Genomic DNA, 18,614 nt, shown 5'->3' with positions numbered 1-18,614 from the left:
TGAAGCTTTATGGACATAATCAAGCAAATTGCCGCAGTCCTTTCATTTTCGCGTTGCATTGCAAAAAAGCGTGGAGACTCCTTATAAGGGGTGCCCCGGGGGTTACTTATAAGGGGGACGGGGTTACTTATAAGGGGGACGGATTACTTATAAGGAGGGGCCCCCCTTGTGAGTGGGTTTCCCGAACTGATCATGAGCGGGTTTCCCGGACTGAGTTTACCCGCAGTTGGCCGCAAGCCGAGTTTACCCACAACTACGATAAATGAGTTGAGCTAGGGGAGAGTTCTAACAGCGTTAGAACTTTTCTGCTATCTAGTTAGACTTTACAATCTATTCTAATTACACTTGGCATCAGTAAATTCAGTGTGAACAGTGCGCATGCAGCTAAAAAGAGACTAGCACAGACACCCATTCGCAATGCATAAACACTTGACAGAAGCAATGCATACACAATCCACTCAACGCAACGCCACTCTCTTCTGTTAGTGTTGGACAGTAATCTGCGCTGGGGAGTCTGCTTGTGCATTGTGTATGGTCGATTCTCGACAAGCTCGAAACAATCTTCGAAAATGGAGGCCACATGACATTTGTGAGGCTATGAATCATTCTATTATCAATATTCAGCATTCTAAACATATCATAACTTACATGTTGGGACACTCAGTAGCCTTTGGTTTAGACATTTCTTCTCGTAAATCCGAAAACAGAGCTCAGAGCTCGAGTTAACTCTGAGTGTTACGCCGCAGAGTCCAGTAGCAAACTGCAGACAGTGGACGTCGCCATTATTCTGTTGCCAGGCGAATTGTTGATGGCCATAGTCTATAATCCAGACGTTATTGTATGATTTCCTCATATAAGTTCCACCATAATGGCTCAGAAGTCAAATTACCTGAATCATTTTATATGTAAGATAATTTTGATGATGTAAGGATATGAATAGGAAAATTAGTGTCAAGTTTTCTCTTTAATCAGTCCTACTTAAGAAAATTTTCAAACCACGATAATGGAGTAGGCTTCGTTGCATAGACTAGCCGTAAAGTGCTTCGGTCCTGATAACTGCACAGATAAAGTGGCTTGCACTAAAAACAACAACTACAACCGAAAACGTTCTCCCATCATATTGATTAGGAGAGGCAGGTGCATTGTGATCAGTGGTTGTGTTTTCTAAATAGGAACACTTTAAGATGACAGTAAAAGAAAGAGAAGAGTACAGGTGTACCCATCACCTGCACCTAACCAAAGACATGCACCCTCAGAGCAAACAGAGAGGAGAGATCGAGAAGAAGAAAGGTACAGCGGGAAGGGGGGGGGGGGGGGGGGTGGCGCGAGGACGGGGCGTTATCTGTTGTTGTTTTTGTTTTTGTATTTGAGGCGCGTCATTCAGATATGAATATTTGTTTGTATATACAACATATATATTTGTCAAGTTTTCTCTTTTCATATATATTTGTCTGTTTATACAACATATATATGAATATTTGTTTATATATCTGTTTATATAACGTAGTCTTGATCAAAGACAAATTGCATATACCACTTATTTGTATTCAAAAACATCATCTTTGTGACAACTCGAGATAAAGAATTTAAATAAGAGTCCAGAAGACATACGTGCAGGTAACACCTTAAAATAAGCAGCAGCAACAACAAACAGAACACTACAGACGAAATGCGGGAGAGTAGGCCTAAAACAATTAACCTTGTGGCACTCGGACATGAAATAGTCATTATCAATTATTTCATTCATTAGTCATAAACATTAGATTATTTATAAAATCAAGAAGAAGAAATAAAAAAGACTATCTGATCAATATAATGATAATTAAGAGTCTTTATACCTCCGGTTATATTTATACCTATACATCCTTTGATAAAGCAAGAAGCTTTGATCAAAAGGAAGAAAAAAATAGGCTTAAAAAAGACATGAAGTATGAGTATACTCTGCACATAATGCTTTCCATGTTAATGTTAACTGGTGGGTTGCGTAAATAGTTGAGACAAAAATAGCACAGAAAAAGTTTCATTGAACCTAAAAAGAAAGAAAAAAGAGAGAAAGATGGAATATATATAGACAGGATTCTCTTTGTTACGCAATCCCAGAACAGTCACACGCAAATAGGATTATGTCCTTTCTTTTACATGAAAATCTAGGCCTAGTATGAGACATTATATAACCGTTAGATAAAAAGTAAAAGAAGATGAGACGAGCTGTTAAAGGAGAAACGACAAGAAGAAACCGGGTTGATTTAAAGAAAGACAAATTCTATAGTCATTTCATTCCATTCATCTCCAACAAAATAATATGATTATGATACTTGAATATATACATTCACATGATTTTTCATTGTTATGAAAAACAAATGAAATCTGAACTGAGACTATACTTTACAATTAAAAAAAAAAGTTGTTGGAAGTGGAAGGGACTATAAAAGCAGGTCTTGCAGGTTGCAGTCCCCTCATTATCAATCGTATCTATAATTTCAAAACTGATGACAAACTAGAAAAAAAAATTTGCAGGAAAAAAAAAGAAGAAGAAACGAAACACAGAAAAGAACTATAAGCTAAATATGGCCGGCCTACATTTAGGCAACTCTCTTGTATGAGAAAAAGAAATTAAGTAAGCATAGAATGAATGACAGGAAGAGAATAATGGACAGAAAAGGGAGAAGGGAGATGAAATAACGGGTCCCAAACATCAGGACATGACTTGTGACGAATAAATGGGCTTACCAATAAGGAGTCATGAGTTGTAGAAGGACAAGATAATATTGTATCCAAGAATTGTAATTGAAAAAAAAAAATGTAACTGAAATGCAAGAATTACTCTGAAATTTCTTTAAATTAGAGGGACCGCAAAGTACTGGTTGAGGTGGGGATTCATGTTAGTTGAACATTCCTAAGTGAGATAATGAGAAACCTCCTATGAAATATGAAAGAGCATGTAATTTCAAGAAGGATTCAACGTTCATTTGATGAAAATTGGTTTTCAAATGGCTGAGATATCCAAAAAAAGTGATAATGATAAAAGGCGACAGGCCATGCCTTTTATTGGGATTTCTTTGTTTCACCTTGTTTTTGGATATAAACTCAGCCATTTCAAAACCGATTTTCATCAAATAAACTTTTGATACCCCTTAGAATTGCATGCTCTTTGACATCTCATAGAGTGGTTTCTGAATATCTCGCAAAACATTAAGAGCTAAATCCTCACCTCGATCAGAACTGTACACACCCTTTAAAGGTGAATGTATTGAAACTAAATGCTTCTTTTAAATTGCTATTGAAAAAAAAAAATCTATTTCGGACCCGAAAAGAGATTTCATTAAGCGAGGATATTCCTGTGATGGTTACGCAAAGACAGGTGAAAATCTTTGCGATTGTCGGGTAGAGCAAATTGGTGGACAAGTTTCATTTTTGATGAACATGGACACTGAATCAAGATCTATAATCATCTTCTCTGGAGAAGGCCTATTAATATGTAATTGGCTTTGAATCTGATGCGTGTTTTTTTTTTCGATAAAAGAAATAAAAATCTTGAAAAAATTTGAGCGACATCCAGACAAAGAATGAGATGAATTCAGAATATTAGCGAAAAACAAATTCTGAAATATCGTAGGTTTGATTGTGAATCATGGCTATTTTTACTAAAGCATGGGGAAGGGAAACCTAGCTTTTTTTTATATACTTGATCCCCCCCCCCCCCCCGGCCCGGCCCCTCATTTATAGCCCCTCACCCCCCCCCCCCCCCCACACACACACACATACATACACACACTCTGAAAAACGCTGTGCGGCCCCTGCTGGACCTGTGATGGTGATGGTCAAGTTGATTCCAGTACATTCAATGTTGCTGCGACATTCTTTTATTGATAAGTTACGTATTATCAGATCATATTGACAAGAAACTATATAATGTAAATATAAAGAAATTGTTACAGAAGTAGGGGCGGATCCAGGAATTCTGTAAAGGGGGGGGGCAACTGATATTTCTGGTGCCACTTCCGGGTTTCATTTCATTTTTTTTTTCATTTCATTTCTTTTGTCTTTAACGAAAAATAAGGGGCGTGTGCCGGTTGCGCCCCCCTCTGGATCCACCACACCACCGTAATCGTTTGAATTGGAATTTCTCCGTCGGCCAGAAAAAGAATCGATCACACAATCTTCTTGATCGATGGCATATTTCTTGGATGGATCATGTGATAAGTCATGTGCTAGGATGCAGCAGCATGAATGAAGTTGTGCACCATTGGGTACTACTCAGTATACTGCACATTCACAAGACACGTCTTATGTAATCCAATACCACGCACGCTGCCATGCCGAGAGAACTTCCGACGAAGGTATCACGGGCTTGAAATTTATTCACCCACCCAGGCCCACACAGGCAAGGAAGGACGTATACCGGCGGCCTACCTGTGGCCTGTCCACCCGGCGGCATCGAGTACGAGTCCAGTCCGCGTCCGGTCATACTCCGGCCCTTTGTATCCTACGCTACAGCTACAACAGCCGGTGGTGAAGGAATCGCGAGCGAGAGAGGCTAGGGAGTGTAGGACAGGTCGTCAGGTTATTCGAGTTCAACACAACGCCAACGGTCAACACTTCAACGACAACACCAACACGTCAACAGATCGACAGACGGCTGAACGTTGAACGACTGTCAAATCTCAAGTTTTCAAGATTTGACCTCAGGTAGCACATTGTAGATTTACTTACATTTGTAGGTAAGGTTTTTGGCCCTTAAAAAAAGTAATTTACTCTTCCCTCCCTTGGAAGTTTTTAACTGGATTAAACTTTAATTGATAACTGCCACACTGCTGCCATGGCATGGGCATAGTATAGGTTCTACCATACTAGATCTATTACTAATTAAACATTAGCATGATTAGATTCTAGTGGAAACTAGTTTACCACGTCCATGATTCAATTCTATTACTAGACGTCTAACGTTAGGCCCTAAATTTACTAGCATCAAATTATGAATATGATGTTCAAACATTTCTTTCACGACATGAACAAAAAGTGTGAAATCGTGAGTTTTTGCCACCAATGAGCAATGATGAGGGATGCATGGGCAGTTGGCTGGGCAGGCAGTCTGCTTCATCTTCATTCAAAAATGATCAACAGAGTACAGATATTTGCAGACGACAGAACCGTAATAATTTGCATAACATTAACAGTAGTCTTGGTGGCTTGCTGAACTTTGTGTTTTCTGTCTGGTTGCAGGGGCAGGGAAGAATCCAAACCTTATCAAAAAGAAGTTACTTGACAAGTAATTATTATGATTTTTATCTGCAGTGAGTTTTCTCATTTGAAAATCTCCCAAGCTGACATGCAATCTTGTTGGAAATATCATCACAGTGTTTTTATTCACACTCCAGTCTACAATTTTCTGGCAATGTTTAGGGTACCGCATTTGCTGGCACAGTTTTACTTACCAAACCAAATTTCACTGAGCTGTTGTAATTTTTTACCATCACTATGTTTCACTGGAAGTCTGAATGGTGCCTGGAGTAAAATACCCTGTTTGCGGTAGGCTTTGTACGGGGTGCCTGTTTGTGGCAAGGGCCATTTCATTCATTAATGAAAAGGCCTTATCGGGTGTCACTTCCCATAACACTTGCAAGTAACTCCTGCTTGCGTTCTAATGTGGGACCAAGCACACATGATGTTCATTGGCTGTTTTATTAATGAATGAAAGTGCCCCTGCCAAAAATAGGCACCCTGATGCATATTGGGTATTTTACTCTATAATATTTCAGATTGCCACCTACTTAACACTCAGAATAGTTTACATCAACAGGACTGAATTTTAAGCAAATTCTATTTCAGTTACCACAGTATGGTATCCCAAACTGCAGGCACTGATCAGATCATGGCACTGCCCTTCACCATGGGAACCGTCAGCCTCATCGCTGCAGTTGTCTTCCTGGCCATTTTCATCGGCCGGATTCGAAGGAGACGAAGAGCCGGTCATTCGTTCCGCAGCGAGCACATCATCGTATTCACACGCTTCCCAGCGCCTGGTATCACAAAGACCCGGCTTATCCCTGAACTCGGTGAAGCCGGAGCAGCCAACGTTCAGCTTCTAATGGTAGAATCTTCATTTTGATCTTTGACTGTTAGTGCTTTAATTGTTTGTGCATGTGTATGACATGTATGTGTGTGTTTTTTGTGTTTTGTTTTGCTTTTTGTTTCTTTTTCTTTTGTCTTTGATCATCCATAGTGCAGTGAGAGTCTCAGTTTTTGAAAACAACGGAAGAGGCAAGTTAATCCACTTCATTGTTTTCCATGAAATCTAATGCATCATATCTCAAAAAAGGTGGAGCAGATAAGAGGAAGGAATGTTTGCACCACCACTCAAGTGTCAGTGCATCATTCAAAAACTCTTTTCTATATCTGCACTTCAAAGTGGTTGTGTCAATCAATATGTGACTGCCATTTTGGTAGGCTGTGTCATGTGACCTTAGGACGTGTCTATTATTAGTATTAACATTATATCCTTGATGTATCTTGCATGCAGTCATTCAGGGTTTCGAGTGAATTAAATTTGTAAAATGTATGTCATCAGTGTGCAAGCATTCACATTACCACAGACATGAGAGCAGAGAAGACATTTTCACTAATCATTCTTTCATTCTTGCTGTTGTTTTTACATCATAACAACTTGAGGTGTGTGTAAACATATATGTTAGCTGATATGTGTTGATATGTGTTTTTGCATGTGTGTAGCTATAATATCCCTTGAAATATTCACCCACCTCAACAGACCAACCACATACTGGAGCAACTGCAGCTGGTGCAGGCCAAGCGCCCGTGGGTGTCTGTGGAGATAAAGTACACGGGAGGCACCAAGAAACAGGTGGACTTTTGGCTCAAGAGCCATCGTCGCAAGCGGCTCAGGTGCCGCTGGTCCGAACAGACGGGTGTGACCCTCGGGGGAAGGATGGCCGATGCATTTGCAGCGGCATTCGCTCGCAAGAAACAGAGGGTCATTCTGGTATGTGAGCAATGTTTCTTTGTTTTCGCAGTTCATCTACTGCTGTGATATCATCGCGTATAGAAAAGGGTTCTCATTTAAGTCAAAATGATTACTCAAAAGAAAAACTTTTGCTGCATAAATGAATGGGAGCAGCTTCTTACTGTTTGGAATAGGCTCTGTAGCTTAGTGTCAGTATTATACCTGCCAATCAAATATTTGACATGTAATTCACTTTCACGTTGAATAGCTAATGTGCATTATCTCGTATGTTCTTTTATGATCATCAGTTTCTAAATATGTATCATAGTTGCAGCGTAAGTCAAATTATCCATGATGTACAACGTACAATATTTCAGAATTTGTTAATTTTATATTCATCTCATGCACTGTCTAAAGTGGGGGTGTCTCAATGTTGCGCCCTCTTTGTTCCCTGCAGGTAGGGAGTGACATTCCGTCCATTGATGCAGACATCATATGTAACACATTCGACAAGTTGGCTCTGGGCTCTTGTAACATGGTGCTGGGACCAGCCAAAGATGGCGGCTACTACCTCATAGGCCTCAGTCAAAATGAAGGGGAAGAACGCATCAATCTGGGTGAGACGTTACGTTATTACTACTGTGAAAATTGTACTCTCATGATGTAGATCTATTAGTATTGCATGGAGCCATTTCAGACTTACAAGAGAACTCATTTGTGAATTAACTTAGAAATATGCTTCATTCTCATACTAGGGAATTAGTATTATTTTATTTCAAAGTCTGAAAGCAATCGTAATTGTGCATCTCCCAACATGTTTGTGGCTTTATGCATGACCAGTTGAGTTATTTGTTCGTTTGTTTGAATATTTCCAATCAAGATTGGCCTGATTTTTTTGTTTACATTTCTGGTCTGAATGCTCTGACATCTAAAACATGAATGAGGACATGGAGCATGACTTTACCTGGCATTTTAATCAACCTTGATGCATGTATGTCTCATATAATACTACAAAAGAGGAAATTTTCATTCATTTTACACTATCAGAAACTAGTGGAAAATTAAAAGCACACAAATGTTTTGGCTTGTTTCACATTACACTGTTTAATGTTTTGATAACGCGTAATTAAAAACATGCAAAATTCATCTTACCCTCCTGACTGCGAAAATTTACTTGTGCAAAAATTTCCACTTTCAAAGTACTTGTGCTTGTATATGTGGATAGAGAGTTGTGTGATTGATTGACATTCATATATGCTTTGTGACCTTCCAGATATATGGAATGTCTTTTGCAGCTTTCTAGTGGCAGACAAAGAGATTCATTTCAGTGTGTGAACATTGTATAAAACTGAACATGAAGGGGAACATGTCTCAGAAACTTGAATAAAAATGAATATTTTTTTTTTTAGGCTGACTCCCACTTATTTAGAATACAGATGAATTGTTTTTTGGATGTACAAAACTCTGAACTTAAGCTGTTGATTGCTCTAATTGATGAAAAAACAATGACAGCATTATTTTCAGACACCAGACGGTATTTGAAGTAATGAAGTTATAAATGAGCGACAGTTTAATCTTCTTCTTTAAAAAAAAAAAAAATCTTTATCCTGAATCCTGGATTGCAAAATCCCACACAGCCCGCAATATACAATTTTATACTTAGACCAAAATAACCCTTCTCTCTCTCTCTCATCAGATGCATTACTATGTGGATCTGATATACAGTGGGGCTCAAGTAAAGTACTTCAGCAACAAAAGAAAGCTGCTCAAAGACTGGATGTTAGGCTGGAAATTCTTCCGAGAATACTCCGAGATATAGTGAGTGAAGTCATTATGAGACATTTCTTTCTTGCCATGAGATTGTTGTTACAAGTTGAACAATAACAACTTTCACTGCATGATCCTTATACAAGATATTGGGCTTTAATAGGCATTTTAGTTTTGTCTTTGGGGAAAATGTGTTATTATCATTACTTTCACCAAGGAAGGAGGTCATGTGATCAAAAAGTTGAGGATGGATTCGAATGAAACTTGCAGGAAAAGTCAATAATGACGCAAGGAAAAGATGATTGAATTTTGGCAGTGATCCGGGGATTTGTGTGGATTTTCGATATTTTGGCAAATAAGGTCTATAAACATGGGAGGTTAAGATGCGTGTACTGGAGGTTTACATACGTGCGCTAAAGCGCATGCTTTGCTTGGGGAAGGTGCCATGCAGCTGGAAGCTGATGACATACATGTATTACAAACAAATTTAATGTATGTATAGATAGAAATTAGTCGTTGGCTTGGCGGAGGTGTGCAATCTTCAAGTGCCTTTTTAGTTTGCAGACATTTTTCTTTTTTCAATGTACTTTGATATGTTTACATGGGCATTGATATATTTGTATTCTTTGAATTGTTTGCTCATGTATTCATGTTTGTGCTTATGTTGGGATGCCTCCTATTTCCAGGACAACGCAGAGGACTTGGATGACCTTGAGCAGTATATGGGGATCACCGTGGACCAGGTCAAAGCTCCATTCCTGTCTGTAATCATTCCAGTATTCAATGAAGCCAGGTGCATTCGGCAGACTCTCCAAAGTGTCATTGATGTAAGTCTAACTCTGAACAAGTGTCTGGCCTATTTAGGGTCTGTCTTGCTGTGGGGGGAAAACCATATCTCATATCTGTTACATTTTTGCAGTATATTATGATCTCCTCATGTGATAACAAAGATGTGTTTCTCTTTTCCAAATGTTGATGTACGGGTATGTACTGTCAAATCTTCGCTAGATATTTATTTAGTTGCATTTCATACAAGTTGGATGTCTCCATCATTTGCTAATTGTCAGAAATGTCTATAATATCTTCAAATATTGCCAAATAACACCAACATAAAAGACTTTTGTTGCAGGCATGCAGCTGACTTTGTATGATTTGCACATAATGTCAAGAATGTTATGCTGACCTCATAACTTTTACCACTTACATGTCAGTGAGAAGTGATGGACTTGATTGTATTTATTACCTTCCCCAAGGGAGGAGGTTATGTTTTCGTTACCGTTGGTTTGTGTGTTCGTTCGTTAGTTAGTTAGTTTGTCCGTGTGCAAAATAACTCAAAAAGTAGTTAACAGATTGGGATGAAACTTGCAGGAAAGGTTGAGAATGACACAAGTACCAAATGATTAACTTTTGGTAGTGATCCGAGAATTTGGGGGGAATTTATAAAGGATTTTTGATATTTTGGCAGGTAGGGTCAATGAACTTGGGAGTTCAGGCTGCGCGTATTTGAGGTTTGCTTGTGCGCACCGTAGTGCGTGCTCTAGTTTCTGCTAGGGTGAGGCGTGCCGTGCAGCTGAGGGTTTATGACGTAACAAAGGCTTCTATCATTGGGAAATGGGGCGACTTTCAGCACACAATGCGATATAAGTACTTATGGGTGGAAATCACTGATATCTCTATGGAAGAACAAGATCAGTGGTGGAAATGAGCTGCATGCTTGCGGAGGTCTGCGCTCTCAGAGTGCTTTTCTAGTTTTATATTTATTCATTTAGTTAGTTAGTATTCTTTACCCAGGGTAGCCCCGTCAGTGGTTTATGTACTGTTATTCTTAGGGGTCCTGCAATGAAATAAAGTAAAAATTGATTTGATATTGCATACAAAGTCAATGAAATTTCAAATGCACATGGAATGACAGTGAATGGCCATTGTAAACTTATATTATCATTTCTATGAGAGATAACATACATCTGGGTTGAAATTGTAGAAACTAGCTATAATGAGTATCATATTTGTATATATTATGTTTGATTATATTGCTAAAAAAATGTAAATGATGCCACACAGAGAAGGAAGAAAGAAATCAAATCAAATCAAATCAAGGGCATGAATGTGAAAGATGAGTGGCATCAGAACGTCAGTGCTGGTTTTTTTTTCTCCGCAGAACTGCTCATTTCCCACCTTCCTTGAAATAGTGGTATGTGATGGGGGAAGTGAAGACAACACAAGGCAGCTTGTGGAAGAGTTTGCAGCAAGCAGTGATGAGGTTCCTGTGAAGTTGGTGACAGGGTTGAAAGGTAACAGGACACACATACAAACACACCAATAGCATACACACGCACACACACACAGACATACATTGTACACACACAAGCGGATACTCAATTCTCGGGTTTTTGTGAGTCTCAAATTCCATCTACATCTGTATGTCTACGAAGACCATTCTCTGTTAAAGGATCATTGGATGGTTTTTGATGAAAACAGAACAAAAAAGGGAGCATTCTCCTTTGATTAAAACTCATTTTTATTTTTGAGAGAAAGAGAGGGTGCCCATAAGTGATGGGATGTCAAACAAATATTTCTTAGAAAACTTTACAAGTCTAAAGCAATCTGCATAGGAAATAGTGAAGAAACCTCTTTAGGGAGGAAATATGATAGTCTCGGAATATGTTTGTAAAGCAAATTCCCTCCTGTGTGTAATGAAATCATGATGGCTGAAGGAAGAGTAAAGATGGAGGTCTTTGTGATAGATGAAAATATATGTTTATAATGATGGTGAAGCTGATTCTAAACTTCAGTAAGTGATGTATAATGTGTATTCCCTGTGTGCTAGAATGGAAACATGCTGACTAGATCATCATATAAACTCTGTTGTAATGTGTCAGAAAACAAACAAATTGAAGTACAATATCAGAAAGCAGCCATAATGTAGTTGCAGGTTCATTCATTTGTTTGTTTATTTGTTTTTGTCCTGATTACTTTTGTGTTGGTTATTTGCAGGGAGGGGGAGACAGCTGAACCGTGGTGCCATGTTCTCCAGAGGGGACAATTTTCTCTTCCTTCACGCGGACACCAGGCTACCTCAAGGGTTCGATGCCTCTGTGGTCCTCACGCTGTCCACTCCGGGGGTGAGCGCAGGAGCCTTCGAGTTTGGGCTGGACATTCTGCATTGTCCAGAGGAAGAGAGGTATTGACCTTCGAACTACCCAGTTCTCAAACCCAGTCTTAATTTTAGCCACTATTAACCCCCTTGAGGACGAGTCCCGAGTATACTCGGGCAGGTGTCTGTGGGAAATGCGTGTTTTGGCAAAATCTGTCCATCCTCAATGGGTTAATACTACAGTACTTATAAATGTGTTTCTGTTGAAGAGGAGTTTGCCTTGCTCTCTACTTGTATTACTGTGAATCTAAGCTGTGAGCCTTAATACTGTCAGTTTATGTTTGAACCATCAAGAGACAAATCTATGTGTATTATTGCCTCTGCCAAGGGAGGAGGATATGTTTTCATCGGCATTGGTTTGTTTGTTTGTTTATTTGTCCGTGTGCAATATAACTCAAATGTTGTGTACAGATATGAATGAAACTTGCAGGAAAGGTTGAGAATGACGCAAGGAACAAATGATTAAAGTTTGGTAGTGATCTGGAAATTTTCATGGATTTTATGAAGGATTTTCGATATTTTGGCAGGTAGCTATAGGGTCAATTAACTTTTTGAGGTTTTCATATGCGCACTAAAGTGCATGCTCTAGTTTCTGCTAGGGCGAGACACCCCGCACAGCTGAGAGTTTATGACATTACAGACTGAGGCTTCTATATTGGGAAATTGGGCAATTTTTCAGCATGCATATGCATGGTTGGAAATCACTGATATCTGTGGAAGAGCAAGATCATCAGTGGAAAGTAGCTGCTTGGCGGATGTGTGTGCTCTCAAAGTGCTTTTCTAGTTGGTAACATGGAGTCACTGGCTGACTTGCCAAGTGCTAAATTTGTATTGGCATATTAATGTAACATTAGTAGGCATGGAGAAAAGGTTGAAAGTGAAAAGAATAAAGCTGAGACTTAAATGATGAGTTCAACACATCAAGTGCTGTGTGGTTAGTCCCACCAATGCATTTCATTGTCTGGTATCCTTTTTTGTTTTCACAGCACATACTTGTAGCATACATTTTCATTCATTGACACATGCATTTGGGAGAGTCTGAATGGAGGAATATAACCGAAACATCTATTTTTTTTTTCTTTCTCTGTATATATCCATCTATGCGCCCATCATTATCAATCTTGTTTTCTGTCTCACTCTCTCTTCCCCTCACATACTTTTTGTTACTAGGGCTGCCTTGGGCTACTCAAGATTTTTTATGACTGAAATGTGGTTGCTTGAATGGGGAACCAACTTGAGGTCTACATATCTCGGTATGTCACTATGTATTTAGTGTATTTGTATGTAAAGCATATAATCTTTAATACCCATGATGCATAGGGCCATTCTATACAGCCTTCTTGCAATTCTGACTCTATCACGCCCTAGCTGTATTGACAGTCATTTGCATCTTTAAATCAAGATGGCAAAAATATAAATATGATTTTCTTTAGTGATCTATAGGAAGATATTGACATCCTCCACTGTGGAAGATTTATGTGAGGACATAATGGCATATACAAGATGTTACGAGCAGAGTCATGAAGAAAAAAAATAAAATCTGAGAAAAGAGAAAGTAATTACATTCTGTATACAAAATATGGGATAAAGTTTACATATGCTACAAGATAAATGGTTCCCTTGCTTTTACAATATACATACAGCTGTATTAGTGTAAATATGATTTTACCCTTGATTTCTCTTAGCAGTTGCTTTGTCTTACTGCCTTGATTCAAAATAACACCCTCTTCACGGGAATTCTTCAAAATGTTGAATGATGTACAAATGTAGTTTCATTATAGAAATGAATCCTTCATGTTAAGAGTTTTGAAGGATTCATTTGTGTTGCACTGTACCAGCAGTAATAGATCGTCTAATGATATTTTGAATTCTGTACAAGCTGTCATTTTCACGACTGAGGAGGTCACAGACATTTTCACGAGATGTTGTTTTTGCATTTTGACACTGAGGCTACCATAAGTGCACCAGTGTCTGTCTGTAAATCTAATGTGATCAAGATCAGGTTGCAGTATATTTACCTGTAGTGTATTTGAATTCCAGGCCCAACAGGGATTCACAATTCGCTAAAATTAAACCCTATGATTAAGATCTCATAAAAATAGCTTTTACAGTAACAAAAGAGATGTTGCAGTTTTCATACATTGTACTTATTCTCATATCCTGTAAGTCTCAAGAGAATGTTTCATTCTCATTCTCATGGCAAGAAGTTTACGCCATCTTCATCTTAAGAGTGTCTTGTTACATCATGAGTTTTAGCTTTATTTCAACCAGGTCTACAGTGGTATGAAAATCTGCTCTTTTGACAAAGGGTTAATGTCATGTATGGAGATTAAATCTTTGACCATTCATTTCACGTTTAAAATGCATAGACAGATTAATGTGGTCCTATTTTCCTTTTCTGATTTCAGAGCTTCCATACGGTGACCAAGCTCTGTTTATGACCAGAGGGCTCTTCAAGAATGTTGCAATGTTTCCAGACTATGTCATAATGGAAGATTATGAAATGGTATGTGTATAGATGGGACTAAACATCGTAACAATATGAAAAAGACTACAACAGTTAAATGCATTTGATGATGATTGAAAAGAAAAAAGAGAGTGAAACCGTCTCTGTTACCTTGTTGATAAGAAACAGCATTCTACGGATTCTATTGATAAGTGTGAATTTAAGTATATCTGTGCTTCCAAAGCCATGAAATATTTTGTACACATATCATTCTAGGCAACATCACAGTTTATGAAGGGATTTTGCTTTTGTTATCAAATGGTTATTTAGCCCACCTGGGGCCCGTTTCATAAAACTTGTCATCAGTGACAACTGCCACATTTCTATGACAAATTTGCTCTCAGCCAATATCAGATGCAAGGATTTCAGTAGCTTGTCACATCTATGACAACTTGTCATTGATGACAAGTTTTATGAAACAGGCCCCTGAGGTGGGCCTACCAGCAGTATAATTTGATAGCTTCATTTTGCAGAAAAATAGATTGTTGTGTGTGTATGTGTTTGTATATATCTTCAAAGTGAAGTGATAAGTATATATCTTTTTTTAGGTAATATAACAGAAAATATTATTTTGAGATGCTGGTTTGTTTTGGGACTGTATTTATGTGGACCATTTTTAATTTTCTTCTCTTTATTTTTGGTGCTATTGTTTAGGTGAAAAAATTGCAAGGAGAAGGACATGTTCAAATTGTAGAAGGAAAAGCAGCGATTACGTCCAGCCGACGATGGCAAAGATATGGCGTTTTCAGGGTAAGTGTGATGGGAATTTTCTCAGAATTCTTTTCCAAAAAAAAATTTATGCCAGAGACATATTGGCCATAAGTATATTTATACCCCCGCCAAACGAAGTTTGAAGGGGGTATATAGGAATCAGCGGACGGTCGGTCGGGCGGTCGGTCGGGCGGTCGGGCGGTCGGGCGGTCGGGCGGTCGGGCGGTCGGTCCGTTGCAAATCTTGCGTCGCGAACTACTTCCTCAGTTTTCAACCGATTCCCATAAAACTTGGCACAGATGTGTGCCTTGGGTTGTAGATGTGCAAGACATATTTTTTGACAGTACCCAAAAGTACGTTGCCATGGTAACGGCATATTATGGGCAAAAATGGGTACAAATCTTGCGTCGCGAACTCCTCCCACAGTTTTTGATCAATTTTTATGAAATTAGGTACAGATGTTCATCTGAATATGTTAATGTGCAAGACACATATTTCCGCAGTGGCAAAAAGTGCGTTGCCATGGTAACGGCATGTTATTGGTAAAATATAGGGCAAAATGCTTCATGGCAAAACTGCTTCATCAGTGTTCTTCCAATTCTCATGGAATTCATATTGAATGTTTGTCTTAGGATATAGGTCAGCATGACACATTTCTTGACAGTGACAAAAAGTATGTTGCCATGGTAACAGCTCACATATTATGAGCCAAAATGATGGAAAATTTTGTGTTGCAAACTACTTCCTCAGTTTTTGCCCAATTTCCATGAAACTTGGTACAGATGTGTGCCTTTGGTTGTAGATGTGCAGACGCATTTTTTGACAGTACCCGAAAGTACGTTGCCATGGTAACGGCATATTAATGGCAGAAGATCAAGGAAAGATCTTGCGGATTTAACTACTTCCTCAGTTTTTTGACCAAAGCTTATGAAATGTGGCACACACCTTGATCTTGGTGGGAAGATGTGGAAGACATATTTTTCGGACGTGTCGGAAGCTGCGTTGCCATGGTAACGGCATATAAATGGCAGAAGATCAAGGAAAGATCTTGCGGATTGAACTACCTCTGTATTCGACTGAAGCTCATGAAATGTGGCACACACATTGGTCTTGGTGGGAAGATGTGCAAGACATATTTTTTGGACATGTCGGAAGCTGCGTTGCCATGGTAACGGCATATTAATGGTGGAAGATCAAGGAAAGATCTTGTGGATTGAACTACTTCCTCAGTTTTTGACAAAAGCTTATGAAATGTGGCACACACAATAGTCTTGGTGGGAAGATGTGCAAGACATATTTTTCGGACGTGTCGGAAGCTGCGTTGCCATGGTAACGACATTTAAATGGCAGAAGATCAAGGAAAGATCATTCCTTGGGTAAGACTGTCGTCACGGGGCGGGGGTATTAATCACCTTAAGTGATATTTCTAGTTATGATTTGTATTACATTTTGTCTTTAGGAAGAGCATTAGTCCCTCAGAAGATCTGCAATTTTAATGGCAGTTTAAGCAGATCTTGTGATGATATTGATGAGCTCACTTTATATTTTGATCATCTGAAAGAAAGAACCAGGAATGTTTTAGGACAAAGTGACTTGAAGTTGAGTACATATGTTTTCAACCTTGTGTGTGATGTGAGGAAAAAAAAATCTTTGAAATAACTACACACTTCACTGCTGAAGTGGTCTTATTCCTGATACTGTAAAATGAGGAATGTTCGTGTGCATTTTAATTTCGCAAATTTTGCAAGCGCCAAAATTCGCGAAATTGGAATGCACGCAAAAGTTCTTGTCTACACTACATGTATATGCATTGGATGCCAGTGGTAGTACGTGAAAATTTCATGCCACAAAAAGGGCTGTCGGCTCCAATTCGCGAAAAATTCATGCCACTAATATTTTATGTTTTACAGTAATCATTATTCTGCTAGGGTTATTGTGATACCTGGATGTGGAGTTTCCATACATATCCTGTAGTGAAATTTTATGTTAATGTAACATCTCTGTACAAAATTATGCACATTCTCTCTAAAAGGGTTGCTGAATATCATGTGATCAAAATTTTGTGGTATCCTTAGCTTTTGTGTGTGAGTGCTGTACCATTAACTATATCAAAGCAGTATCTCCTGATGTACAATGTACAACAACGCTGCACACTGGCACTGGTCCGACGGTCCAGGACCAGTAAAAATCACTGTGAGACCAGTAACTTTTTCAAGAATGGACCAGTAAAAAGTGGAAAAACTGGGTACCCACTTGTCGAACAGACAAGTTGGACCAGTAGAAAAAATGGGTTAGCCTGCATCCCTGCCTGCAATGTATTGTATTTTGCACACTGGCACTGGTCCAACGGTCCAGGACCAGTAAAAATCACTGAGACCAGTAACTTTTTCAAGAATGGACCAGTAAAAAGTGGAAAAACTGGGTACCCACTTGTCCAACAGACAAGTTGGACCAGTAGAAAAAATGGGTTAGCCTGCATCCCTGCCTGCAATGTATTGTATGTCACTCATTTTTTTCTGACCTGTTATTGTTTTTTTCCTCTGCTCCAAGTCATTATCACATTTATCTCTCATAACTTTCCCCCAAATAATGCATACAGACAACAGGGCTCCACTCTGAAAGTTTTCTATTGGTGGCCCATTCACCACTAAAATCTTTGAATTTGAAATTTTGGTGGCCTTAAATAGAAATGTACAGGCCTGAAATAAACAGAAACATAACAATCCATTTTGAATCTTAGTTGCCCTATTTGGCTTCCAAAAGATTAACTTTTTGGAAATTTGGTGGCCCGACATCAGTCTTTAGTGGCCCCGGGGTGCTAGACCACCGCTAATGTTGAGCCCTATGTCAATGGTTTCATGAATCTTTATTGTGTTCATGTATAGTGTATCTTTCCCTTCATTTTATGACTGTCCTTTTTCTGCCTTCTCCAACACGCCCAGACAACAGGACTGAATTCTGTGATGATCTTGGCCTACAACTTGGGAATCCACCCAAACATCCTGGCAAGGTATTACTACGGCCGGCGAGGCCACCACCAAGAAAACTGATCCCCGGACTGACAGGGATCCTGAGAAAGAGGGCGCTCTTTTCGTTGAAGTTCTTCTCTTCCTCATAACATCGTAGAATGCAGAAGTGGGTTTGAATGCACCATTGGTTGAGGTCCCATCCTGGGGAGTATGATCCCCATCAGGATTTCACGTCGACAGAAACAAAGCAGCTCAGGAGAAATCTTTGTGGATCCACAATGTCAGCCTTGTGCTCCAAGTGCAACAAGTGTGATAGAAAATGCTGTATCCTTGTTTCATTCGCAATTCATAATAATTATCATCTCTGTTTATGTTAATGAAAATCATCATTCTGTTATGTTAACAAAATCGTCTATTCAGGAGAAAGATAATCTGTTATGGTTACTTTATTCATTTGTTGTGTTATTGTAATCCTTCCTTCTTCTTTCATCTTTGTTGCCATCACTATTGTTGTTTCTATACTCCTGGAAAAGTTGCAAGAGAAGCAGA

At 38.9% G+C, this 18,614-nt stretch overlaps 1 protein-coding gene across 1 annotated transcript; it reads left to right on the top strand.

The window, feature by feature from the left end:
* The first annotated feature begins 5,872 nt into the window (after positions 1–5,872).
* Positions 5,873–18,318, top strand: LOC139730888 (uncharacterized). The gene is made up of 11 exons (XM_071641764.1): positions 5,873–6,091; positions 6,767–6,997; positions 7,416–7,575; positions 8,655–8,776; positions 9,412–9,552; positions 10,884–11,016; positions 11,720–11,906; positions 13,050–13,132; positions 14,288–14,385; positions 15,040–15,135; positions 18,039–18,318. The coding sequence occupies exons 1-11, from the start codon at positions 5,873–5,875 to the stop codon at positions 18,144–18,146; spliced, it is 1,578 nt and encodes a 525-aa protein (XP_071497865.1). The 3' UTR covers positions 18,147–18,318.
* Positions 18,319–18,614: the final 296 nt, after the last annotated feature.

This window comes from Diadema antillarum, unplaced genomic scaffold, assembly GCF_040938485.1.
Source record: "Diadema antillarum isolate AM-2024a unplaced genomic scaffold, OU_Dant_1.0 seq00000341_RagTag, whole genome shotgun sequence".
Classification (NCBI taxonomy): Eukaryota; Metazoa; Echinodermata; class Echinoidea; order Diadematoida; family Diadematidae; genus Diadema; species Diadema antillarum.
This window is presented reverse-complemented; position numbering and strand designations above follow the sequence as displayed.

Coding starts and splice junctions, on each gene's coding strand:
- LOC139730888 (XM_071641764.1), top strand. CDS start 5,873: ATGGCACTGCCCTTCACCATGGGAACCGTCAGCCTCATCGCTGCAGTT. Junction 8,777..9,411: donor CGAGAATACTCCGAGATATA/GTGAGTGAAGTC, acceptor TCCTATTTCCAG/GACAACGCAGAGGACTTGGA. Junction 9,553..10,883: donor CTCTCCAAAGTGTCATTGAT/GTAAGTCTAACT, acceptor TTTTCTCCGCAG/AACTGCTCATTTCCCACCTT.